Below are 25,964 nucleotides of genomic sequence, written 5' to 3' on the forward strand. Positions count from 1 at the left end.
GGAATGAAAACTGACCTCTTCCAGTCCTGTGGCCAAATTTTGGTAAGTTTTCCAAATTTGCTGGCATATTGAATGCAGCACTTTAATAGCATCATCTTTTAGGATTTGAAATACCTCAGCTGGAATTCCATCACCTCCACTAGCTTTGTTTTTAGTAATGCTTCCTAAGGCCCACTTAACTTCACACTCCAGGATGTCTGGCTCTAGGTGAGCGACCACACCATCATGGTTAGCCAAGTCATTAAGACCTTTTCTATACAGTTCTTCTGTGTATTCTTGTCACCTCTTCTTAATCTCTTCTGCTTCTGTTAGTCCATACCATTTCTGCCCTGTATTGTGCCCATCTTTGCATGAAATGTTCCCTTGCTGTCTTCAATTTTCTTGAAGAGATCGCTAGTCCTTCCCATTCTATTGTTTTCCTTTATTTCTTTATATTGTTCAATTAAGAAGGCTTTCTTATTTTTCCTTGCTATTCTCTGGAACTCTGCTTTCAGTTGGGTATATCTTTCCCTTTCTCCTTTGCCTTTCACTTCTCTTCTTTCCTAAGCTATTTGTATGGCCTCCTCAGACAACCACTTTGCCTTCTTCAATTTTTTTCCTTTGGGATTGTTTTAGTCACTGCCTCCTATACAGTGTTACAAACCTCTGTCCATAGTTCTTCAGGAACTCTGTCTATCAGATCTAATCCCTTGAATTGATTTGTCACTTCCACTGTATAATCATAAGGGATTTGACTTAGGTCATACTTGAATGGTCTAGTGGTTTTCCATACTTTCTTCAATTTCAGTCTGAATTTTGCAATAAGGAGTTCATGATCTGGGCCACAGTCAGCTCCCGGTCTTGTTTTTTTTTCTGACTGTATAGAGCTTCTCAATCTCTGGCTGGAAAGAAAATAATCAATCTGATTTCAGTGTTGACCATCTGCTGATGTCCATGTGTAGAGTCTTCTTTTGTGTTTTTGGAAGAGGGTGTTTGCTATGACCAGTGCGTTCTCTTTGCAAAACTCTGTTAGCCTTTGCCCTGCTTCATTTTGTACTCCAAGGCCAAACTTGCCTGTTACTCCAGGTATCTCTTGACTTCATGACTTTGCATTCCAGTTCCCTATGATGAAAAGGACATCTTTCTTTGATGTTCATTCTAGAAGGTCTTGTAGGTCTTCATAGAACCATTCAACTTCATATTCTTTGGCATCAGTCCTTGAGGTATAGACTCAGATTACTGTGATATTGAATGGTTTGCCTTGGAAACGAGATCATTCTGTCATTTTTGAGACTGTACCCAAGTGCTGCATTTTGAACTCCTTTGTTGACTATGAGGGCTACTCCATTTCTTCTAAGGGATTCTTGTCCACAGTAGTAGATATGATGGCCATCTGAATTAATTTGCCCACCCCCATCCATTTTAGCTCACTGCATTCCTAAGATGTCGATGTTCACTCTTGCCATCCCCTGCTTAACCACGTCCAACTTACCTTGATTTATGGATCTAACATTCCAGGTTCCTATGCAGGATTGTTCTCTACAGCGTCAGACTTGACTGTCACCACCAGACACATCCACAGCTGGGAGTTGTTTCTGCTTTGGCTCAGCCTTTTCTACCATAGAGTCTGTAGACTCCAAGACTGGGCTGCCTCAGGCCAAACAAATAACAGGGAGGGAGCACGAACCCCACCATCAGCAGAACATTTGATTAAAGATTTGCTGAGCGTAGCCCTGCACCAGAGCAAGACCCAGTGTTTCCCCACAGCCAGTCCCTCCTGCCAGGAAACTTGCACAAGCCCCTTCTTATCATCAGAGAGTAGACAGTAAGTTTAGTGGTCCTCTGTCATCTCATTAGATACAACTCTAAAAAATTAAAGAAAAAAATGTTCCTTACACTGAGAACTCAGGATTTACTCTCTTAACTTTCATATATAACATATAATTAACAGTAGTGTTAATTATATTTATCATATTATACATTACATCTTATTACTGGAAGTGTCTGCCTTTTGATTGCCTCAGTCAATTCCCTTTCCCCATCCCTGTACTTCATCCCACCCCACCCTGGGCTTGTTAACCGTAGTCTGATCTCTTTTTCTATAAGCTTTTTGTTTTTGATATATAATTAATCTACAACACTGCATTAGTTCCTGTTACACAACGTACTGATTTGGTTCTTCTATACATTTCAGAATGGTCACCTAAAGTGTTTTGGCTTAGTCTGGTTACAGCATGCCACCATACAGGAGTGTTACATAGGGATTCACTACGGTCCGATTCCCTGGGGGCTCAGACGATAAAGAGTTTGCCTGCAATACGGGAGACCTGGGTTCCATCCCTGGGTCGGGAAGATCCCCTGGAGAACGAAATGGCAACCCACTCCAGTATTCTTGCCGGGGGAATCCCATGGATGGAGGAGCCTGTACAGTCCCGCGGGTCACAGAGAGTCAGACGTGACTGAGCAACTTCACTCCTCTCACTCTTCACTGTATTCCCCACCCTGTGCATGTCACACCCAGGGCTCGCTTATTTTTCAACTGGAAATCTGTACCTTTTAGTCCCCCTTACCTATTTCTTTCCTTCCCCAACCCTCACCCACTCTATTTTCTGTACGTTTCTATTTTGTTGTGTTTGTTCATTTGTTTCGTTTGTTAGATTCCACGTATAAGTGAATCTTATACACTTACAGTATTTGTCTTTGACTTATTTCACTTAGCATAATACTCTCTAGTTCTATCCATGTTGTCTCAAATGGCAAGATTTCATTCTTTTTTATGGCAATTATTCCATAGTGTGTGTGTGTGTATAACATATCTTCTTTATCGGTTCATCTGTTGATGAACACTTAAGTTGCTTCTGTATCTTGGCTGCTGTAAATACTACAGTGAGCATAGAGGTGCAGATATCTTTAAAATTAGTGTTTTTGTTCTCTTCAGATCAATACCCAGGAGTAGAATTGCTGGATCATATGGTAGTTCTATTATTAATTTTTGAGTAATCTCCATACTGTTTTCTACCGTGGCTGAATCGATTTGCAGTCGCACTAACAGTGCATGAATGTTCCCTTTTCTCCACATCCTCACCAACACTTTGTCTTTTTGATAATAGCTATTTTAACAAGTGTGAAGTGACAACTCCCTGTGGTTTTGATTTGCATTTCCCTAATGATCAGTGACGTGGAGCATCTTTTCATGTCTTTGGTCATCTGTGTGTCTTCTCTGGAAAAACATCTATTCAGATCCTCTGCTCAGTGTTTAATCAAGTTGTGTTTTAATGGTCAGTTGTACGAGCTCCTTGAATACTTTGGATATTAATCCCTTATCAGATATATCGTGTGTAGATATCTTCTGCCATCAGTAGGTGGCCTTTTCATTTGTCGATAGGTTCCTTCACTGGGCAAAAGGTTTTTAGTCTGACGTAGTCCCATGCGTTTGTTTTTGCTTTTGTTTCCCTTGCACCATCCCTAAGTTTGACTTTCATATAAAAGGAATTATACAGTGCAATTTTGCATTTGGCTTTTTTTTCACACAATATTAGCATCATGGGCCTTTTTCCTAGTCCTCAAAATAAGGAAAAGTGTCTAGTTTTTGAGAGAATTCTTTTTTCTTTTTTTTACCTTGATAATTAGATAAATAAATTTAAATTACTTTGGAAAGCTTAGAGATAAACCCCAGCAGAACTTAAAACATGGTATAAATCTCTTACAACAACCAGCCAAAAGCAGAGAAAGCAGGGATCTTGTAAGAAAAGGAAAGCAAACAGTAAAAGGTCAGCATAAAAACACAAATGGCATAAAATAAGGTGGCAGAGTTCACAGCAAACATAATGCTATCACCATGTATGTAAATTGCTTAAATCCTCCATTGAAAGCCAGAAATTATCCGACTGATGAGAAAACTAAACCCATGATATTATCACACAAGTTAGAATTCAGAGCAAGAAAAGTTACCAAAGAAAACAGTGATGTCATTTTGTACAGTTAAAGATTATTGCTTTATTTACAAGTTTTAAAATTAAATAAGATACTCAATACATTTTCATTATTTATTTCATTGTTTCATTTTCATTGCAAAATGTAAACCATGTACATTTGTGTGCAGGCCTGGAGGACCAACTGTTTTCACTTTCTCCTGACAAATTAGTCATTACACTCTGTGTGATTTTGGACTTCACAAGTAGACACTTGTGAAGACTCTTAAGTGCAAAATCCTTATCGATCCCTATGATGCTGTCCCCATATTTTACACTTGTTTTATTCAAGAGCAGTTTGATTCTGGTTTTGGTTTTTAGCAACTTGACTTTCACTGACCTCTGAGAGCTTCCTAAAAAGCTTTCATAAAAACTTTCATAAAAACAACTCCCTTTGCACTGAAAATTCTTCAGTTTTTTTCACTTAAGGACATAATTGCAGAACAAGTACGACGGCTTGAATAAGTTTAAGGACAAGCACAGGGGCTCACAGGTGGGGAGAGAAGCTTCAGGTGGCAAGGGAGGGCGCGGTGGGGGACAGCCTGTGACCAGCCCGCAATGCATCCTCGCAGGAGCATGGGTCACTCAGGGCTTGGTTAGGAGAACCTCTGTGGGCCTGCATCTTCATGCTCCCAGGAGACCACAGCTGTCTAATCAGAAGACCACAGCTGTCCGATCCATCAGTCACTCCGTGCTCAGACACTCAGCCGTGTCCGACTCTTTGAGACCCCTTGAACTGTAGCCTGCCAGGCTCCTCTGTCTGTGGAATTTGTCCAGGCAAGAATACCGGAGTGGGTTGCCATTTCCTCCTCCAGGGGATCTTCCTGACCCAAGGACGGAACTCACGTCTATTAAATCTCCTGCACTGACAGGTGGATTCTCCACCACTAGTACCACCTGGGAAGCCCCAGCTGTATGATAATACCCAGAAATGGAATTGTGGGTTGAAAGTGAAGTGCGTTTTAGATGATGGTGGTGGTGGTGTGGTGGTTTAGTTAAGTTGTGTCTGACTGTTTGAGACCCCATGGACTGTAGCCTGCCACGTTCCTCTGTCCACGGGATTTCTGGATACTCCCAGTCGACTAAAGAGATGCACAACATGAGAGTTGCAAGTTGTTTTATTTGGGGCAAAATGAGGACTGCAGCCTGAGAGACAGCCCCTCAGATCGCTCTGAGAGCCTGCTCCAAAGAGGCAGTGGGGCAAGGTCAATGTGTAAGATTCTGGTGAAAGAGGAGTTCAGTGCAATCAAGCATTTGTTTTACAAAGGCTTTCTGCTAGTCAGGAGGAGCTGATATCATCATGAAAGGATTTAGTGCTTTTCTAGATAGGAGGAGATGCAAGGATTGGGTCATGAAATGAGTTCCTGAAAATATCTAACTATCTAAAGACCCATTCCACCACATTCCCTGGAGCACAGAGTGCCTCACTCTCCACCCTGAACTCTCTCTGGGGATGTTGAAGGTCAACAGCTGCAGCAGCACAGGGCTCAGTCTCCACAGAGGCAGATGGCAAATGCCCTTGATGTGCATGCGTGCATGCGTGCTAAGTCACTTCAGTTGTGTCCGATTCTGTGACTCCATGGACTGTAGTCCGCCAGGCTCCTCTGCCAATGGGATTCTCTAGGCAACAGTACTGTAGCGAGTTGCCATGCCCTCCTCCAGGGGATCTTCCCCACTAGGGATCGAACTCATGTCTCTTACATTTCCTGCATTGACAGGCATGTTCTTTACCACTAGGGCCACCTGGGAAGCCCTTGTTATTCAGTCACTGGCAAATGCTCTTGGCAAGTGGCGATTTGTAGTTGACACACCAAATTGCCATTCAAAAGGCAGTTCAAATGTCACACAACTACAGCAAAGAAAGCATATATTCATGCCTTGTTAGCAAACTTCTTGATTTTTGCTCTAATCTGTAGGATGAAAAACCGGGCGTTGTTTTTAACCCACCTGTCCTTGATGACATAAGTTGAGCTTCTCTTCTGTTTTAATGTGTTGAATTGGCTGTGTCAGGTCTTCCCTGTGGCGCATGGGATCTTTCATTGCAGTGCACGGACTCCCTGGTTGTGTCACACAGGCTCAGGAGTGATGGCACACAGGCTTAGTTGCTTCACGACACGTGGGATCTTAGTTCCCCGGCCAGGGATCCAGCCAGGGGTGAAGCCCTCATCCGTACACTGCAAGGCAGATTCTTAACCTCTGGACCACCAGGGAAGTCCCCAAGCATCTTTTCTCATGCTCACTGGCTGTTTCCCTTTCTTTGTGAATTGCCTGTTCTTATTCTTTGCCCTTTTTCCTATACGGTTATCTTTGTTTGTCTTCTTGATGGAGAGCAGGTTTTTACGTATTCTGGGTATAATTTGTTTATATGTTTGAAATATTTTCTCCCACAGTAAAAACATGGGGGTGGGTGATGTAGCACAGAGTTTATGCATATAAGCGCTGGAGCCCAGCTGCCTGGGTTTGAATCCTGGTTCTGCTACTTCTTAGCTGTGCTGTGCTTAGTTGCTCAGTCTTGTCCGACTGTTTGCAACCCCGTGGACTGTAGCCCGCCAGGCTCCTCTGTCCATGGGGATTTTCCAGGCAAGAATACTGGAGTGGGTTGCCATGCCCTCCTCCAGCGGATCTTCCCCACCCAGAGATCAAACCCAGGTCTCCTACATTGCAGGCGGATTCTTTACCATCTGAGTCACCAGGGAAGCCCATGAATACTGGAGTGGATAGCCTATCCCTTCTCCAGGGGATCTTCCCGACCCAGAAGTTGGACACATTACGTAACTTCTCTGTGCCTCTGCTTCCTATTCTGTAAACCTGAGCTCATACACAGGGTTGTGAAGATCAAACGAGTTAGTACAGATAAGGAGCTGGCAGCAGGCTGACGATGCTCAAGCCTTCTTCAGTTGTATCTTTCTCCACTTAAAAATCTTTTCTCATTTTTATAGAAAGTCCATCAGTCTTTTTAGTTCATTTAAACCTAATCTTCTGGATGTTGTTTTGTATGATTAGGAAGGCCATTCCCAAGAGGTACAGTTTACAGGGACAGGTAACTATGAGAAAGCCCAAGTAGAGCAGAGTCAGGCAGAGACATGCACGGAAGCTGTCATGCCCACCGCACTGTTTCTGTAAAAGTGGGGCATAGCAGGGACACAAGGGGCCTGAGGACGGGAGTGAGGCTGACTTTAGATATTTTCACTGAACTCTGCCCACTTCATTAGCCCCCGGTGACACGTGGCTCATTAATACCTAACATATGACCAGTCCTCATTGAAACGGGCTGAGTGTGTAAAACAAATACCAAATCTTGCAGACTTGAGACACAGAAAAAGAAAGCAAACTATCTTATCAATCGTTTTTGTATTACATGTTGACTTAATATCCTGGATATATTAGATTAAATATATTAAAATTTCTTTTGACCTTTTTTAAAATATGATTACTAGAAAACCTTAAATTGTATATGAGACCCACATTATATTTCTATTGGACACAGTGCTCAAAAAAGAGGCAATATTTTATTTCCCAATGTCTGTGCTGCTGCTGCTGCTGCTGCCAAGTCACTTCAGTCGTGTCCGACTCTGTGCGACCCCATAGACGGCAGCCCACCAGGCTCCGCTGTCCCTGGGATTCTCCAGGCAAGAACACTGGAGTGGGTTGCCATTTCCTTCTCCCATGCATGAAAGTGAAGTCGCTCAGTCGTGTCTGACTCCTAGCGACCCCATGGACTGCAGCCCACCAGGCTCCTCCGTTCATGGGATTTTCCAGGCAAGAGTACTGGAGTGGGGTGCCATTATCTTCTCTGCTCAATGTCCATAAACACCATCAAAAAGTGGCTGTACATTAAGCCTTAAGAAAAAGCTCAGTAAATATTTATTAAAATTGTATAGGTCCTACTGTCTGACTACAATCCAGCAAAACAAGAAAATAAGTTTAAACGATGTAAAAACCTCAAATCAGAAATGTTGGGTTGCCATTTCCTTCTCTGGGGATCTTCCCAACCCAGGGATCAAACCCATGTTGCTTCTGTCTCCTGCATTGGCAGGCGGGTTCCTCTCTACTAGCGCTACCCATTTTCACATTAAAAATAAAATCCACAATTATAAAGACGTCAGCACTCCTCTCAGTAATTAGGAGAACTAGGAACATAAAATCAGTAAGGATATAAGAAGAATTGAATGCCCTCAAACCAACTGGAATGAATTAACATTTATAAGGCACTCTACTCAACAGTCAGAGAAGGCAATGGCACCCCACTCCAGTCCTCTTGCCTGGAAAATCCCATGGACGGAGGAGGCTGGTAGGCTGCAGTCCATGGGGTCGCTGAGGGTCAGACACGACTGAGCGACTTCACTTTCACTTTTCACTTTCATGAATTGGAGAAGGAAATGGCAACCCACTCCAGTGTTCTTGCCTGGAGAATCCCAGGGACGGGGGAGCCTGGTGGGCTGCCGTCTATGGGGTTGCACAGGGTCGGACATGACTGAAGCGACTTAGCAGCAGCAGCAGCAGCTACTCAACAGTAGCAGAATACACTTTGTTTTTCAAGTGTACTTGGAATATTCACCAAGATAGACCACAGCACATTTTAACAAATTAAAAGAATTTAAATCACACAGAGTGTGACCTCACCATAATAGAATTAAACAGAAATCAACGACATAAAGAGAACAGGAAAACCTCCTAACACTTGGAAATCAAGCAGCATGTTTCTGTGTAATCCCTGAGTTAAAGAGGAAGTCTCCAGAGAAGTTAGAAATGAACGAACTACCCTTCTTCGCAGATGGTATGATGTGGATGCAAAAAATCTCAAAGAATCTACCAAGAAAAAAAAAACCTCTTAGAACTAAAAATGAACACTAGGGCTTCCCTGGTGGTCCAGTGGTTAAGAGTCCGCCTTGCAGTGCAGGCGATGCCGGTTCAGTCCCTGGTCCGGGAACTAAGATCCCACGTACTGCAGCACTGCTAGGCCTGAGAGTCACAGCTAGAGAAGCCCGCCCGCCACCACTAAGACTCAACACAGGCAAATAAAAAAATAAATATTTTTTAAAAATGGTAAACACTGACTAGAAACACTTAAAACACACGCCCAGCGCTGGTGTGGAGCAACTGGAACTCTCATACACTGCTGATTTCAAAATGGCGCAGCTGCTCTGGAGAGTCACTGACAGCTTCTTATAAAGTGAAACATGCACTTCCCTCCAAGCCGGAGATCCCAATCCTGGCTATTTACCTAGAGCAGTGTCTCCATAGCAACGCTATTGAATTTGGGGCTGCTTCCTCCTTCGTTCGTTCGGGCATGCTCTCCTTCCTGTTCTTTGCAGGTTTAGCACCATCCCTGGCCTCTGCTGCCGGATGCCTGTAGCACCCCTGCCCTGACATATGACAACCCAAAATGTCTCTCCACCTCGCTGAGTATCATCCAGGGAGCAAAAATAGTTTGTAGCTGAGAGCCACTACCCCAGAGAAACAAAAATCTACGTTCATACAGAAATCTGTACACAGATGTACTAAGTCTGTTCATAATTGTCAAAAGCTGGTAACAACTCAGTGTCCTCTAACAGATGGATAAATAGACACAGGAACAGTGACACAAATTGTTGCTTAGTCGTTAAGTCATGTCCGACTCTTTGTGACCCCATGGACTGTAGCCCACCAAGCTCCTCTGTCCATGGGATTCTCCAGGCAAGAATACTGGAGTGGCTTGCCGTTTCCTTCTCCAGGGGATCTTCCCAACCCAGGGATCGAACCCACGTTGCTTACATCTGTCAGGCGGGTTCTTCACCACTACTCAGTAATAAAAAGAAATGAACTGTTGACACAACTCAGATGAATCTCAGAGGCATTTTGCTGAGTGAAAGAAGTCAGAAAGTTTCCATAGTATATGATTCCACTTATATGACATTCTGAACATGACAAGGCTATAGGGATAGAGAACAGATGAGTGGTTGCCAGGGGTGAGGGGTGGGGGGAGGCTGTGACTCAAGTGGGAAGCACAGGCGTGTTTGAAGTGATGTGTCCTGGTTGTAGTGTTGGTGACAAGAATCTATACAAGGGTCGAAATTCATAGATCTGTGTATACCAAAAAGTCAATTTTATTGTATGTTCATTTAAAAACTGACACATTGTAAAAAGAGATGTCCTCATTTAGGTTAAGTATTTTCTGCCCCCCCTCCCAAATATAATAAAACAGTGATCTGTCTGGCTCTGAATTAAGGCAGACATTTACATACAGCATAAGAAAATCAAATCTGGAGATACTTTAGAAGAATAACATTGGGCACAGAAATTACTGCAAACACAGTATAATGTTTGAGACCAAAATTTATCATATTAATAGGCCAGAGGAGAGAAACACCCCAAGCTTCAAAAAGGTTGGAAAGGGAAATAGTACATCAATTTCCATCTAAACAAAACTCAGAAGCATACTTGCTGAAATTTGTAAAGAGCATCTCAGATCTACAAACGCATCCTGCGTAATGAAGAATTGCTGGTGGCAATGAAGGCAAAACGATGATGCTTGATAACCCTGCGGTTGTTCTGGAAGCTGTGGCCAGTGCAACGCAATGAGGAGAGAAACAAGACATAAACCCATAGAGAAGGAAAGTCAGACCCACCGTTATCTGTCAGGCTTGGCTGCCTACATAAGATCCTGAGGGAGTCAAAGATACTGGATCTAACAAGGCAGTTCAGGGAGGTGGTGGATTATAAAATAAGCATGCAAAAACTATTTGTTTGGTGGATTATAAAATAAGCATGCAAAAACTATTTGTTTGGGGTCCAGTGGCTAAGACTCTGCCTCTCAGTGCAGATGGCACTGGTTTGATCCCTGGTCGGGGTACTGAGGTCCCGAATGTCGAGATGTGTCCAGAAAATATAAAGAACTGAAAATTAGTTCTTTTTGTGTACATTAAACAAAACTGAGGTTTTCCATCAGTTAGAAAGCCCCTTTGATAAGAAAACAGTGAGCACCCTAAAGAAAAATAGGCTAAACAATTCTCTTAAGAAAAGTGGCTGGTGATTAAATGAAAACGGGAAAAAAAAACCTCACTGGTAATGATAGAAGTACAGTTAAGCAACACTGAGGCACTGGGCATTTCAAACTAGCAGAGACTTTTGAACATAAATACATTTAAAACCTCGTGTTGGGCGGATTTTTAAATGAGTGCTCTTGAGCACAGCTGATGGGGAGAGAGAGAGCAATATTTGTACCCGTCTCCTTACAAGAATGTGTTTGTACACTGCCCGGTGTTTCTGTTACTAGAAATTTATCTTGAAAAATAATCAGAAAGGTACACAAATATTTATTAGGCTGTCCCTTCAAACAAAAACTAGGGAGGGATGGAGGAAGAATCCTAAATACCCACCAATAGGGCACTTTTTATTTTAAAGACTGTACAGCTATGCAAAGACACAATCATTAAAAAGCATGCTTTCAGAGAATAGGTGAATATTCATGACTTACTATTTTTTAAAGGCAGGATCAAACATTACATGTATAGTAGAGTGGGCATAGAAAATAAAGATATTTTTGTCATTTTCAATGGCTCGGATCAAAAATATTTAAGTAAGTTAGGATGACGTAAGAGTAACCGTGGTCCCAGGCAGTAGTGAATAACACAGGCGTGCGAGCTTCAGTGCATTTCGCTCTGAGTCTTTATGGACTGACTTTTCTTATTTATGTTAAAGAGCTTAATGTGAGTTTCTATTTAACATCTGGCAATGGACACAACACTGAGATCTTCAGATTTTATGTTCCACGTCAGAGACTTCTGCATCAGGTCATCTTTTCATTTATCAAGGCAAGTCAGGCAACTTGTTCTGTTGTTGGAACACCTCTTTCTTTAGCTACAAAAGCAGCAGGTCCTGGCGAACTCCTGTTCACACGAGGAAAATACCCCCGAATGGTGGCCTTTTGGTCGGTCTGAGTCTCAATTGGTCCCTGAAAGAATCGGGATTTAAGAATAAAATTGTGTGTTTCCCCTCCTCCTCTTTAAAGTATAAAAATCAGGCGGCTGACATTGGAACATGTTCTCTTAGCTGTTGTGTAGGATTTCCTAGGTTTACTTTTTGTTTTTTAACTTAAGTCTGAAGCTCTTGGTTCCCACCCTCCTGTTTGGAGTGGTTTCTCAATTACTGATTGAGAACATGATGGTCTGAGAAAATAACTAGACAAATATTCAAATCAGAAACTTAAGAAGAAGGCCGCTGAGGAAGGGGCGGGTGTTCAAATGGGAGAGGTGGGGACGGTCACTGCGTTGCTTGACTTTCGCCACACCTGGCACCAGTGTCCTGAGAAATGAAGGAGAAGCTGGGGTCCTGCTCTAACACCAGCCCCTGGAGAAGTCACCCCTGCCCCTGGTGTGGGTTGTGTCCCCAGACCAGATAAAGATGAAGTCCCGGTGATCTTGGGGGACTGGCTGCACAGAGCTCAAAAAATTGAGCAGGGCATGATATTTCGAGCATCTCCATGGAAACAAGGATGCGCACACTACCAGGCTGGCACTGTGGTGACACCGCCCATACGTGTCTGAACTAGTTTCCCAGTTCCATTCCCCTGGGAACAAGGTGGGCGGGGACTTCCCAGGGAGCTAGCCAGTTTGGGTAGGACTCACAGTCTGGGTCTGATCAGCCTCTGAAATCAGAGTTGTGTTTTTGTTGCTTTCAACCTGTTTTTACAACTTCCCTGGTGGCTCAGACAGTAAAGCATCTACCTACAATGTGGGAGACCCAGGTTCAATCCCTGGGTTGGGAAGATCCTCTGGAGAAGGAAATGGCAGCCCCCTCCAGTATTCTTGGCCTGGAAAACTCCATGGACTAAGAAGCCTGGTAGGCTACAGTCCATGGGGTCGCAAAGAGTCGGACACGACTGAGCAACTTCACTTTCACTTTACAACTTAGAACTTAAATATACTTTCATTTCCACCGCACCCCCCCCAAAGAAGACCGTCCATTTGACTAGGAAACTGCTCGTGCTTTTTAATGATACACTTCTATCAGAAAATTAAGTCGTGGTTGTTTTATTTACCAACCTTCATTGAATCATATATTTGTCTCCATAGGATAAACCCCAAACAGTTCAGCAAATTAGTCCCAAATTGTCCCATGCTTTAAGATGGACAGTAGCCATCACCCAAAACATCAGATATTGCAAGCATTTATACTTATCTGGGGCTTTCCAGGTGCTGCTAGTGGTAAAGAACCTGCCTGGCAATGCAGGAAACATAAGAAACACTGATTCAATTTCTGGGTTGGGAAGATCCCCTGGAGAAGGGCATGGCAATCCACTCCAGTATTCTTGCCTGGAGAATCCATGGACAGAAGAGTCTGGTGGGCTACAATGAGGTCACAAAGAGTTGGACAGGACTGAAGTGACTGAGCATGCACGTACCTATTTTAAAAAAGTGATGTTACCATTTAGCATTTTTAAAATAAATCTGTTGGATAAATAACTTACATACTTGACATACATCTCAAACAAAGCAAACAGAATTATGGTGAAGAAAGCCTCCCCTTCTAACCCCTGGCCCTTGGGGCCAGTGTCTGTGTGTGTTACACAAATGATATGCTCTATGTACATTGTGTATGTCTCGCTTATTTTTTTAACTTAGCAAAATGGGTTTGTTTAATTTATTAATTTTATTTATATTTGGTTGCACTGGGATCTTCATTGCTCTTCACGGGCTTTCTCCAGTTGCAGCAAGCGGGGTCTCCTCTCTAGTTGCGGAGCTTGAGCTTCTCACCATGGTGGCTTCTCTGTTGCAGGGCACACGCGCTGGGCACACCAGCTCAGTACGTGTGGCACACGGGCTTAGTTACCCTGTGACGTGTCAAATCTTCCCAGACCAGGGATCAAACCCATGTCCCCTGCATTGGTAGGCAGATTCTTATCCAATGCGCCAAAATGTTTTGACAGTATTTCCAGGTCAGCTGAAAGAGAGGTCCCTATTTTTTTTTTCTTTTCTTTCTTTTTTTTTTTTTAAGCTTTATGGAGCTCTACTGCTTATGATATTCCATAATTGATTCAACCAGTACCCTGTTGATGGACATTTGCAATTAGAAATGCTGTGTATCCCAGATGTTCATTACAGCATTATTTATAATAATAAAGGGAGAAGGCAATGGCACCCCACTCCAGTACTCTTGCCTGGAGAATCCCATGGGCGGAGGAGCCTGGTAGGCTGCAGTCCATGGGGTCTCGAAGAGTCAGACTTGACTGAGCGACTTCACTTTCACTTTTCACTTTCATACATTGGAGAAGGAAATGGCAACCCACTCCAGTGTTCTTGCCTGGAGAATCCCAGGGTGAGAGGAGCCTGGTGGGCTGCCGTCTATGGGGTCGCACAGAGTCAGACACGACTGCAGCGACTCAGCAGCAGCATAATAATAAAAGACCTGTACGATGGCGTACTGTAGGAGTTGCTAAGTGAAACTGTTGGGTGAAAGGTTATATACTTTTGAAATTTTGAGACCTTATCACCAGGCTGTCTTCACACTTCAGGTGTGTGTGAAGGTGCTGGCTCCCTCTCACCAGGAAGGTACGACATCCGGTGAGTTTATCTTGACCAGTGAGCTGGACATAAATGATACCACATTGTGATTTTCCTGTGCATTTCTCTTGTTGTGAATGAGGCTGAACCTCTTCTCTGGCACGTGTCTTTTCAAATCTGTATCTGTTTTGGTACTTTTTTGGAAGCTACCCTATTACTCGAGCCATCTTGAGAAAAACCTAACAATCGGCTTGTGATGTGTGTGAGCTTGCCAAGGCTTGGGTTTGGGCAGCTGGTTAGTGTGGGGGCACACCAGGCCCCCCAGGGCCTGCAGGTTAACTCGCGCTTAATGTGTGACCCTCTGTCCCACAGTGAGCGGGGGAGTAGCTGTCAGCTCCCAGGGTGACACCGAGGCCCCATGGCCCCCATGGCGGCCCTCCTTGCATTTCCCGCACAGACTAGAGACCACACTGCAGCAGGACTCGGCCTGGGCTCTGAAATCCAGCTGCATTGTCATTAGTCAAGGATGAAAAGAGATGCTCTAAGGGCCACTTCTTAACTGTGAGCCTCTTCGGTCACTCTTGTCCACCCTAGTGCCTCCGGGGTTTGCATTACTCTTCTAGCCACAGAAGTGGGCACAGCTTTGTGCCTGGACAGTCGGATCACGCGGGAAGCAAGGCCTGGCAGAGGGAGGACATGAATCCACCCAGGGTGGCCGCGGCTGGCAGCAGCAAGACTCAAGGCCCAAAGCAGAGGGCAGGGCTGGTCTCGGACAGCTTTCTCTCCACCTCTCCCCACCTTCCAGGAAGCAGCACTGCAGGGAAGTCAGGTATCGGGCAGGTGCCCAGCACAGCACTCAGGTGACACTTGAGAAAGAAAGGTACACGGGGAGGCTCTGGAGCTGGGGGATGCCCCAGCCCTGACACCGGGGTCTCAGACTCTGCCATGCCTCAGAACCACCTGGGGAACTTCTTGAAGGACAGGTTATGCGTGGCTCTGGGGAGGCGCCTGGGAATCTGAATTTTCACAAACGTGGTCATGGAGTCAGGCTGAGATATGTGGGATTTCCCCCTCTTTTTTTTTTTTTCTCATGCATCGAACCTGGACTGGTGATCTATTTTGCATATGATAATATGCATGTTTTAATGCTGTTCTCTTAAATCATCCCTCCCTCACCTTCTCCCACAAAGTCCAAAAGTCTATTATTTATATCTGTGTCTCTTTTGGTGTCTTGTATATAGGGTCATTGTTACCATCTTTCTAAATTCCATATATATGCATTAATATACTATATTGGTGTTTTTCTTTCTGACTTACTTCACTCTGTATCAGTTCAGTTCAGTTCAGTCGCTCAGTCGTGTCTGACTCTTTGCGATCGCAGCATGCCAGGCCTCCGTGTCCATCACCAACTCCCAGAGTTCACTCAAATTCATGTCCATCGAGTCAGTGATGCCATCCAGCCATCTCATCCTCTGTCGTCCCTTTCTCCAGCCCCCGGTCCCTCCTAGCATCAGGGTCTTTTCCAATGAGTCAACTCTTCGCATCACTCTGTATAATAGGCTCCAGTTTCATCCACCTCATTAGAATGGATTCAAATGCATTCTTTTTAATAGCTGAGTAATACTCCATTGTGTATATGTGCCACAGCTTTCTTATCCATTCGTCTGCCGATGGACATCTAGGTGACTTCCATGTCCTGGCTGTTGTAAACAGTGCTGTGATGAGCATTGGGATACGCCTGTCTCCCCTCCTTTTCTTGCCCAGCTAACTCTTATCGGTTCTTTGACTCTGACAGCCCCTTCCAGAAGCCTGCTGTCTCTGGCTGCCTGCCTCCCCCCTTGCCTGCCAAGGTGAAGGCCCCCAGTCACTGTGGACATCCCTGCAGAGCTGTCACTGGCTGTGCCCAGTGTGTGTGTCCCTCTGTGTCACCAGCACTGAGCCCATACTCTACCTGGAGGGGGCTCTGGGCATGTGTCTGTGGAACGAGTGAGCTGGGGAGGGCAGATAGCGTCACTGACCCCAGCTCCCCAGCAGGGTGGCTTCCTAAGCTGGCCACCCCCCGGGGGCAGGGATCAGGTCTTGGTCCTCTTAGGATCCCCAGGGCCCACAGCTCCTAGTAGGTGCGCAGCAAACGCATGCAGTCTCCTGTGTGCTGACTGGGGCCAGGCCTTGCAGGAAGCCACGTGGTAGAGGAGACGGGCCATCAGGCGTCCAGTCCGGCTGGAGCCAGGAAAGAAGGATGAACGGCCGGCACAGCTAATAGCACTCTTGGGAAGAGAGGCCCCACGGCCGCGAGAAGTTGTGAGCCGTGGGCAGTACAGGAGTAAGACCCATCACCCGATGCCAGGCCTGGTTCCCATCTGAGAGCTGCTTTAGAGGTTCTCCCTTAACAAACTGTCTCAAGCACCTACTTGAAAGGGATTCCCTGGTGGCTCAGTCGGTAAAGAGACTGCTTGCAAGGCAGCAGACCCAGGTTCGCTCCCCGGGTAGGGAAGATCCCCTGGAAGAGGGCCTGGCAACCCACTCCAGTATTCTTGCCTGGGGAATTAGACAGAGGAGTCTGGCGGACTACAGTCCATAGAGTCGCACAGAGTCAGACACGACTGAAGCGACTTACCATGCATGCACCCACATGCATGCACCCACTTGAAAGCACCATGTAAAGCTAGAAAGACAATTAGCCGGAAGGAGGGTGGGAAGGAGGGAGCTTCTACACAAGTGACATCACGTCGACCTGCAAGGAGCCAGGGCCGTGGCCCGGCAGCACCGCCGGCCTATGGGCTCTCATGAAAGCCTGGGCATGTGTGTGCAGAAGGGCGTCCCTGGCAGGGCAGTCCAGGCACAGGGCCCTGAGATCCAAAGGATGAGGCGTGAACCTTGGTTTTGCCACTCACAAGCTCTGTGGCACCCTCATCCGCACAGGGGGAGCCGTCGGGGGATCTCCAGGGCTGTAGTGAGGACCGAGGGAGGTGACACGTTGGAGGTCCCCAGCAGGACACCAGGCGCAGGGTAGGAGCTGGACAGGCAGCAGCTGTTACTATCCTTTGCTCGCTGGTGTTTTATCTCTGACAACACTGCATAAACAAGGTGAGAGAACAGGACATTTATGGCCACTGTTTATCAGTGAAGTGTCACATCTGTTGATGTGTCTCAGGACGGTGATGACTAAGAGAGAAACACGGCCAAGAGTTTCCTGGGTTTGGACAGAAAGTGATGCCCAAACTGGCAAAGGGGCATCGAGGAGTGGTCAGCAGTTCTTGCAACTCAGTCTTTTTCTCCCCAGTGCGTTTTTTTTTTTTTTTAATCTATTCGGCTGCTTCGGGTCTTAGTTGCAGCACTTGGGTCTCCTTTGTGGCATGCAGGCTTCTCTAGCTGTGGCGCAGGCTTCTCTCTAGCTGTGTCATGAGGGCTGTAGAGCACACGGGCTCAGTAGTTGCCACGAGGGCTTCGTTTCCCTGCGGCATGTGGGATCTTAGTTCCCCGACCAGAGATGGAACCCGTGTCCCCTGCATTGGAAGGCGGAGTCTTAACCACTGGGCCACCAGGGAGGTCCTCAGGAAGTGTGTGAGGCAGCAGGGGAGTCCATGGAGTTCACAGAGGAGGAGTGTTGGGGGCCTGGACCAGTTCATGGACGAGTGAATGAATGAGTGGATGAGTGAATGAATGAATGAGTGGACAAACGAACGAGTGGATGATGATTGATCGAATGAGTGAATGGATGGATGGATGAGAAGATGAATGGAAGACTGAATGAGTGAATGAATGACTGAATAGTGGATGAATGAGTGAATGGATGAGTGGCTGGATGAATGAATAAATGAGTGGACGAATGAATGAGTTGATGGATGAATGAATGAGTGGATGGATAAATGAGTGAATGAATGGATGAATGAGTGAATGAATGGATGAATGAATGAATAAATGAGTGGACAAATGAATGAGTTGATGGATGAATGAATGAGTGGATGGATAAATGAGTGAATGAATGGATGAATGAATGAAGGAATGAGTGGATGAAGGAATGAGTGGATGAAGGAATGAGTGGATGAAGGAATGAGTGGATGAATGATTGAATGAGTGAAACAGTGAGTGGACGAATGAGAGATGAATGGAAGATTGAATGGTGAATGAATGAATGAGTGGATGAGTGAATGAATGGGTGAGTGGATGGATGAGTAAATAAATGAGCAGGGCCTGGATCCCTGTCAACTCCACACGCCCATTCAAAGGCTTGAATGACTGAGGATGAAAATAATATTGATGAGGAAAAGACAACCATATTGATGTGGCAAATAATCTGACATATAAAATAAAGACAAACACCCTGGAAAACTAAAATCCACAGATGACTAATGGCCCTATAAACAGAGAAAGAGGGAGTGAGCTTGCGGTGAATGGGCACAGCCGGTATCAATTAGCGGTGATTCAGCCCAACGCCCGCGGCGTGTCAGCGGCTGAAAGACCCGCCTGCCTCTGCCCAGCGGCCTCCAGCCCCGTGTCCTCCAGGGGATCAGGACGAGGATGCTGTCGGCAATCTGGGACCTTTCCCACCTGCGACCCCAGGTGTGCCTCAGGGGCGTCGCTCGGGGAGACACACCTTATCTGAGGCGCTCACCCTGGAACTGGTGTCCTTTTCCTCTCTCGGTATCTGCAGCACTCATCTGTCTTGGTTTAGGGTGTTTTTTATTTTCGGTTATATTTGCTTAGAATTAGCAAGCTCTAATGGCTTGACGTTTTCTTAAGAAACTTAAATTTAGCAGCAGGAAAAGTGATTTGTTTCAGCCCCTGTAAGAGGCACTTCTGGGAACTTCCTGCCCAGTGCAGCCTTGCCAGGCAGGGCTTGGTGGACGCTGGCAGAGCAGAGGGTGGGGCCTTCCGTGCCAGGGCCTCAGCTCAGACGCGGGCGAGGCCAGCGGGACGTGCTGAGTGTGGTTTCGAATCTTTCAGCAGACCGAGCACGCTTGACTTGGGGAGAGAGAGGCTGCAGGCTCGTTTCAGCGCCTCGTCACATTGTCTTATGTGCGGCACAGACACTGGGGTGGGGGAGGCAGAGTTCTCCTCTGCTGGTGGCCTGCGGCCTGTCACTGCTGGGCCACCCTGCAGTGATGTGTGTGTGTGTGGACTTTCTCACTGGTGCTGGGCAGGTTTAGGCTGTTGCTCAGCAATGCTGGGCTAAGTCGCTTCAGTTGTGTCCAACTCTGCAACCCTGTGGATCGTAGCCCACCAGGCTCCTCTGTCCATGGGATTCTCCAGGCACTGGCGTGGGTTGCCATGCCCTCCTCCAGGGGATCTTCCCAACCCAGGGATCGAACCCTCGTTTCTTACGTCCCCTGCACTGGCAGGTGGGTTCTTTACCACTAGTGCCGTGGCCAGATCCCGTTTATGCTGTTAGGCATGCCCAACTTGAAGATACGTCGCTTATTTTAAAGCACTTTGCCAGGTCGACTCTTTGTCTGAGCTTTGCATGGAGGCAGCAGAGTAGCTGCCCAGCAGGCTGCCTGCAGACCCCACTGGATCCCCGGCCTTGTCTGCATCTAAGTCGGCAGGGGTGGGTAGTCGGGGGCAGAGTCCAGAACTTGGAAAACCCCTGGGTTGAGTCTTGCACCCTCCAGCGGTAACTTCGGGGGCATTACTTAACTCTGCATCTGTTTCCTTTAGTAAAATGGGACCTTCCATGTGCCCCTCCTGGGGGCGGGGGGCAGGGGCGGGCAGAGAGCATGAAGTGGGAAAGCGCCTTGTGTGTCTGGAGAATACGCTGGTCCTCCCTCCCTCTCCCTGCCTGCCTCCCTTCCTTCCAGCGTCCCTCCCGTCCCTGGGAGCACTAGTGTTCATTGCCAGAGTCTTGAACCCCGGATCAGAGTTCCAGCCAGTGGAGAGGATGGAGGCCTGAGACTGGGGGGCGGTCGGGACACTGGGAGGGGACCAGGGCCCCCGGCGTTCATCGCTCTCCTGGCTCCAGCCCTCCTCTGTCTGTTTATTTCCCTGGGGCTGCTGTAACAAATGACCACAGACTGGGTGGTAATTAACTCTCCCCCAGTTGCGGAGGCCAGAAGCCTGAAATGGACCGTCAGCAGGTTCCGCCTCTTCCGCTCCTGGTGGCCCCGGGTGTCCCTGGACTTGAGGCAGCGCCCCTCCCGTCTCTGCCTGGGTCCTCACCTGGCCTTCTTCCCTGTGTGTCTCTCTCTGTGCCTCTCCTACAAGGACACCTGTCATTGGATTTAGACCTCAGTCCAGGATGGTCTCCTCACCTTGACATCCATAACTTAATGGGCAAAGACCCTTTTGCCAAACAGGTTCCCATTTGCAGATGCTAGAGGGTGGGATGTAGACCCAGGTATGGAGGAGTTGTTTAGTTGCTCAGTCATGTCTGAGTCTGCAAACCCATGCCAGGCTCCTCTGTCTATGGAATTTCCCAAGCAAGAATACTGGAGTGGGTTGCCATTTCCTTCTCCAGGGGATCTTCCTGATCCAGGGATCAAATCCACGTTTCCTGCATTGGCAGGTGGATTCTTTACCACCGAGCCACCGGGAAAACCCCGCAGCTTTGGAAAGGCGGTCACAATTCACCCCACTAGACCGTCCCTGCCGGGTGGCCACAGTGGGACCTGAACCCATGCTAGGTTGATAAACAGCAGAGGGAGATGGGGGTGGGGAGGAAGGTGAGGGTGGCCCCAGGGTGGCCTCAGGAAGGGTCATGAGTTTGCTTGTGAGTGAAGGAGGAGGGTGAGCTGGCATTGCCACCCTGCTTCACAGACGATACATGAGGGAACAGAGGTCCAGTGAGTTTGTTGTTTCATAGGCTCAATAATCACATAATAAGCATGATAGAGAAGAAGCTGCCTCCAAAAAGCTTATTAGATTATGGATTTCTTTCTCTTTTTTCTCTCTTCTTCAAAATGAAGTTTGCTTTGTTGATTACATTATAAAATCAGACCATGAAAGAAACAATCTATGCTCATTCTTCAGTTCTCAGACAGTTGAAAGGGTAAAAAGAAAAAAGTAGGGCTTCCTTGGTGGTTCAATGGTAAAGAATTTGCCTGCCAATGCAGAAGACACGAGTTCGATCCCTAGCCAGGAAGCTCCCACGTGCCATGGAGCAGGTAAGCCCGTGCGCCACAACTATTGAGCCTGTGCTCAATAGAGCCCGGGAACCACAACTACTGAAGCCCGCCTGCCTCGAGCCTGTGCTCTGCATCAAGAGAAGCCACAGCGGTGAGAAGGCTGGCCACCACAGCTAGAGAGTAGCCCCCGCCCGACGCCACTAGAGAAAAGCCCATGTAGCAGTGAAGACCCAGCACAGCCAAAAATAAAAAAATAAAGAAACTTTTTAAAAAAAGAAAAGGAGTGAGATTCACCCTCTAATTCCACCCCCTGTTGACATCTGTGGTTGACATCATGACCTGGTTCCTTCTAAACGTTTTTCTGGGTGTGTAGAAGTGGGGCTCCCTCTATGGATGAGTCTCCCACCCATTCTTCGCCAGGAAGCAGTCCTGAGTCACCACCCTTGGCAGCTGTCGGAGCTCTGAAGAATGGATGACCTCTCGTGTTTGACCTTGGACACGAGGGCGTCTCCAGCTTCACTATTGTGAGCAGGCGAGAGCTCTCCGAAAGGGTGCTGGCCACCTTTGCATCTGGAGAATTTCCTGGTGGTCCAGTGGTTAGGACTTGGAGCTTTCACTGCTGAGGGTGAGGACTCGATCCCTGCTTGGGGAACTAAGATCCTGCAAGTTGTGCATTGTGGCCAAAAATAAAATAAAACCTTTACATCTGTCTGAGGGGCCTCCCTCATAGCTCAGCTGGTAAAGAATCCACCTGCAATGCAGGAGACTTTGGTTCAATTCCTGGGTTGGAAAGATCCTCTGAAGAAGGGATAGGCTACCCATTCCAGTATTCTTGGGCTTCCCTGGTAGCTCAGCTGATAAAGAATCTGCCTGCAATGTGGGAGACCTGGGTTCAATCCCTGGGTTGGGAAGATCCCCTGGAGAAGGGAAAGGCTACCCACTCCAGTATTCTGGCCTGGAGAATTCCATGGATTGTATGGCCCATGGGGTCGCAAAGAGTCAGACACGATGGAGCAACTTGCACTTTCATCTGTCTGAGAGTGGGGAAAGGTGAGCCCTGGGTGTCGACCACTGGCCCTCCTCTCGTCTTCTTTGCCCGGTGTCCCAGGCCATGTTCGAGCTCATCACTTCTGAGGCCTCCTACTATAAAAGCCTGAACCTGCTGGTGTCCCACTTCATGGAGAACGAGCGGCTGAAGAAGATCCTGCACCCGTCCGAGGCCCACATCCTCTTCTCCAACGTGCTGGACGTCATGGCCGTCAGCGAGCGGTGAGCCAGTGCCCTGATCCTTGTGGGGCACCTTCCAGTCCCTCCTTCTCACCCGGGGTGAGGCTGGGGCTGGTGGTGCATGCCTGCTACACTGGCTTCTCTGCTTTTGAATGTTTGGAGTTTTCTGTAATAAGCTATAACTAAACTGTTATTGTTGTTCAGTCGCTAAGTCGTGTCTGACTCTTTGCGACCCCATGGACTGCAGCACACCAGGCTTCTCTGTCTTTCACTATCTCCTGGAGCTTGCTCAAACTCATGTCCATCAAGTCGGTGATGCCATCCAACCATCTCATCCTCTGTCGTCCCCTTCTCCTGCCCTCAGTTTTCCCAGCATCAGGGTCTTTTCCAGTGAGGTAGCTCTTCCCATCAGGTGGCCAAAGCATTGGAGCTTCAGCTTCAATGTCAGCCCTTCCAATGAATATTCAGGACTGATCTCCTTTAGGATGGACTGGTTGGATCTCCTTGCAGTCCAAGGGACTCTCAAGAGTCTTCTCCAACACCACAGTTCGAAAGCGTCCGTTCTTCGGCACTTAGCCTTCTTTATGGTCCAACTCTCACATGAAAAGATGAAAAGGCAAAAGATAAACCTAAATACATAAACCCAGAGACCTGCCACCCTCCCAGCAACAAGGCCAGTTGCGTCCCCCCGGACAGAACTGCTGCCTGCGGGTCCCTCCCATCGGCGCAGGTGCTCGTGTGTCCTGCGCCTGCACTGCACACAGTGGTGTCCAGGTGACATGCTCTTTATCCTGAGGCCACAGGCCCTGGCTTGGCGCACGCAGGGCCCAAGATCCCCTGAGGGCAAGTCGGAGCGCAGTCCTGGAGTTACACTTTCTCCTCTACAGTTACATGGAAGTCGTGATTGGACCTGTGCTTAGATTTTGGCTCAAGAAGGATGGGATGTGCTTAAGTGGAGGAGGGATAGACATCTATTGACTGATCATTGCAAAGAAGAGCTCCAGCCATTCTGTTAGGATAAGAGATCCATTTACCATTTGCACCTTATTCTGTGGAGGTTTGCAGCTAAAACTCAGCTTTTTATCAGCAGACCCGACCGCCCCTGTTCCGATGAGAAGTAGCACTTGGGCAGCAGCAGCCCCCTGCTCCCCATGTGGCTCTCCGTGGACCCTCCGGAGTGGGTCCCCCTGCACATGGACACCCCACCTTCCTATTTGCAGCCCCCAGATCCTGTGGCAGTCCCCCCACCAGATGGGCTCAGGGAGGCGAGACCTGACTGAGGCCAGTGCCATCTTGGAGGCCCCTCGGCCTCTGCCACCGCACCCCCATGCTGCAGGAGGGGTGTCTATCTGTTTACATATTTGTTTCTATGTTATTATGGAATATCCCAAACATGCAGAAGTAGAAACAGCAGAACAAGCCCGCATTGCAGCATGTCGATTCACCTATGGCCCCATCCGCCCCCCAACCCCGCCACCCACGGGAGCATTCCAAACTTAATTCCCATCGTCATCTCACTTCATAAACACATCAGTACGCATGTACGGAGGAGGTCTCTTTAGCAAATGTTCCTAATGTTATCATCTACCAGAAAACCTGAACAAGTAATTCCTTGATGTGATAGAACACGCCCCCTCGGTGGGACCCCGTCCTGTCGTGTTGGTTTGGCGAGGACGTGTCCTCAGTCTCCCCCCCGCTTCCCTAACCCAGCCGCCTCCCGCCAGGTTTCTGTTGGAGCTGGAGCGCCGGATGGAGGAAAACATCGTCATCTCGGACGTGTGTGACATCGTGTACCGCTACGCCGCTGACCACTTCTCCGTCTACATCACCTACGTCAGCAACCAGACCTACCAGGAGCGGACCTATAAGCAGCTGCTGTGAGTGTGGCCAGGGGCGGGATCATCGCAGAGGCGAGGCCCGGGCAGCCCCCTCCTCCGACGCTGGCCCTGAGCTGTGGTCCCTGGACCTCTGCTTTCCCGGGACGGCATCCAAGGCTGGCACGTGCTGGGGCTTTTGGTGCCACCAGGGAAATGGTGACCCTGGGACCGTTGGCCATAGCACCCACTGGACCTGTGTCCAGATGGCCACGCAGGGCTCTGCGAGGTTTAGAAAAGGGAGCTTGAGGCCATGAGGACCAGTCGAGGCCCAGGACAGCAGGAGAGTGGTTTGAATCAGAGACAAAGGCAAGGATTGGGGAGGGAGTCTTTTTGGTGATTCTCCAGCATCTGGATTGCGTGTGTGCTCTGTCATGTCCGACTTTTTGTGACCCTATGGACTGTAGCCCGCCAGGCTCCTCTGTCCATGGGATTCTCCAGGCCAGTATACTGGAGTGGGTTGCCATGCCCTCCTCCAGGGGATCTTCCCAACCCAGGGATCAAACCAGCGTCTCCTGCATTGGCAGGTGGGTTCTGTACCACTGCACCACCTTGAAGCCCTCTCCAGCCAAAGCCCTTGAATTTTACTAATCTGTCCCCTTTGTAAACTTCCTTGGGGTTTCCGTTGAGAGAAGTTTTTCATCAACTTGCCGCTTTTGAGTTCTTCACATTTTCTGTGCCATGTTTCGACCACAGTTTAAACGATGATACGTTCTTAGCACACTCAACGGGCCCCAAAGGACTCTCCGGGTGGTGACTCTGGACTTTATGCTTTGCTGGGTCTTTTCATCAGTGCAGTTCACTGGGGGTGTTTTAAAGGTTGAGCCCTCGGGGATTTAGGTGTTTGACATTTGGGGTTTGCAGTGGGGATGTGAGGGAATCCGGATGCCGGTTTTGAGGATAAGCATTGAGAAGACAGTCACACAGGAAGCGAGGACTCTGGATATTGCAGTGCCCCGGGATCCACTGGTGTGGCCCGTGAGAGCAGACTCTCGGGGCTGAGTGCCATGTCCCTGATGTCAGGCAGTCCTGGGCCAGCATCTGCCCTCCAGCCGTGGTTTCCACTGCCCAACCCATCTGCAGAAGAGACATCCCCGCCGGGCAGGAGCAGCCCAGGTTCTCCCTGCAGCCGTCTCCAGCCTGCCGCCTGCTTCTGTCACTACGTGGGTTCACCTTGCCATCATTTCCTGCTGGGAAAATCGTTGAATTATGCATCTGATTCATAGTCTTGGCCATACAAGGAGTTCTTGCCTTCCCACACAACAACATATTTTGCTAAGTTTTCATGGGCTGGGCATGTGAAGTCACTATTGTTATTTGACTTGTACATGAACAGTTTGTTTTGCAGAGAAAAAAAAGAGAGAAAGAATA

General features: G+C 47.7%; 1 protein-coding gene across 5 annotated transcripts in view; it reads left to right on the forward strand.

Annotated features, from left to right (window-relative positions):
* NGEF (neuronal guanine nucleotide exchange factor) overlaps positions 1-25,964 on the forward strand; it is a 127,078-nt gene that overhangs the window by 89,223 nt on the left and 11,891 nt on the right. For 4 of the 5 annotated variants that reach the window (XR_015161494.1, XM_086394206.1, XM_086394205.1 and 1 more), the window contains 2 exons: positions 22,601-22,761; positions 24,444-24,596. Coding sequence is in view for 4 of the 5 variants with exons in the window: in XM_086394206.1 (XP_086250332.1) it covers positions 22,601-22,761; positions 24,444-24,596 (314 nt within the window). In the remaining variant the exon portion in view is untranslated. Of the gene's footprint in view, positions 1-18,880; positions 18,995-22,600; positions 22,762-24,443; positions 24,597-25,964 lie in introns of those variants that run through there. The other variant, XM_086394208.1, reaches the window with a different exon arrangement.

Source organism: Bos grunniens, chromosome 3 (assembly GCF_055505025.1).
Source record: "Bos grunniens cultivar Pamir isolate PY7600 chromosome 3, Bosgru_T2T1.0, whole genome shotgun sequence".
NCBI classification, from domain to species: domain Eukaryota; kingdom Metazoa; phylum Chordata; class Mammalia; order Artiodactyla; family Bovidae; genus Bos; species Bos grunniens.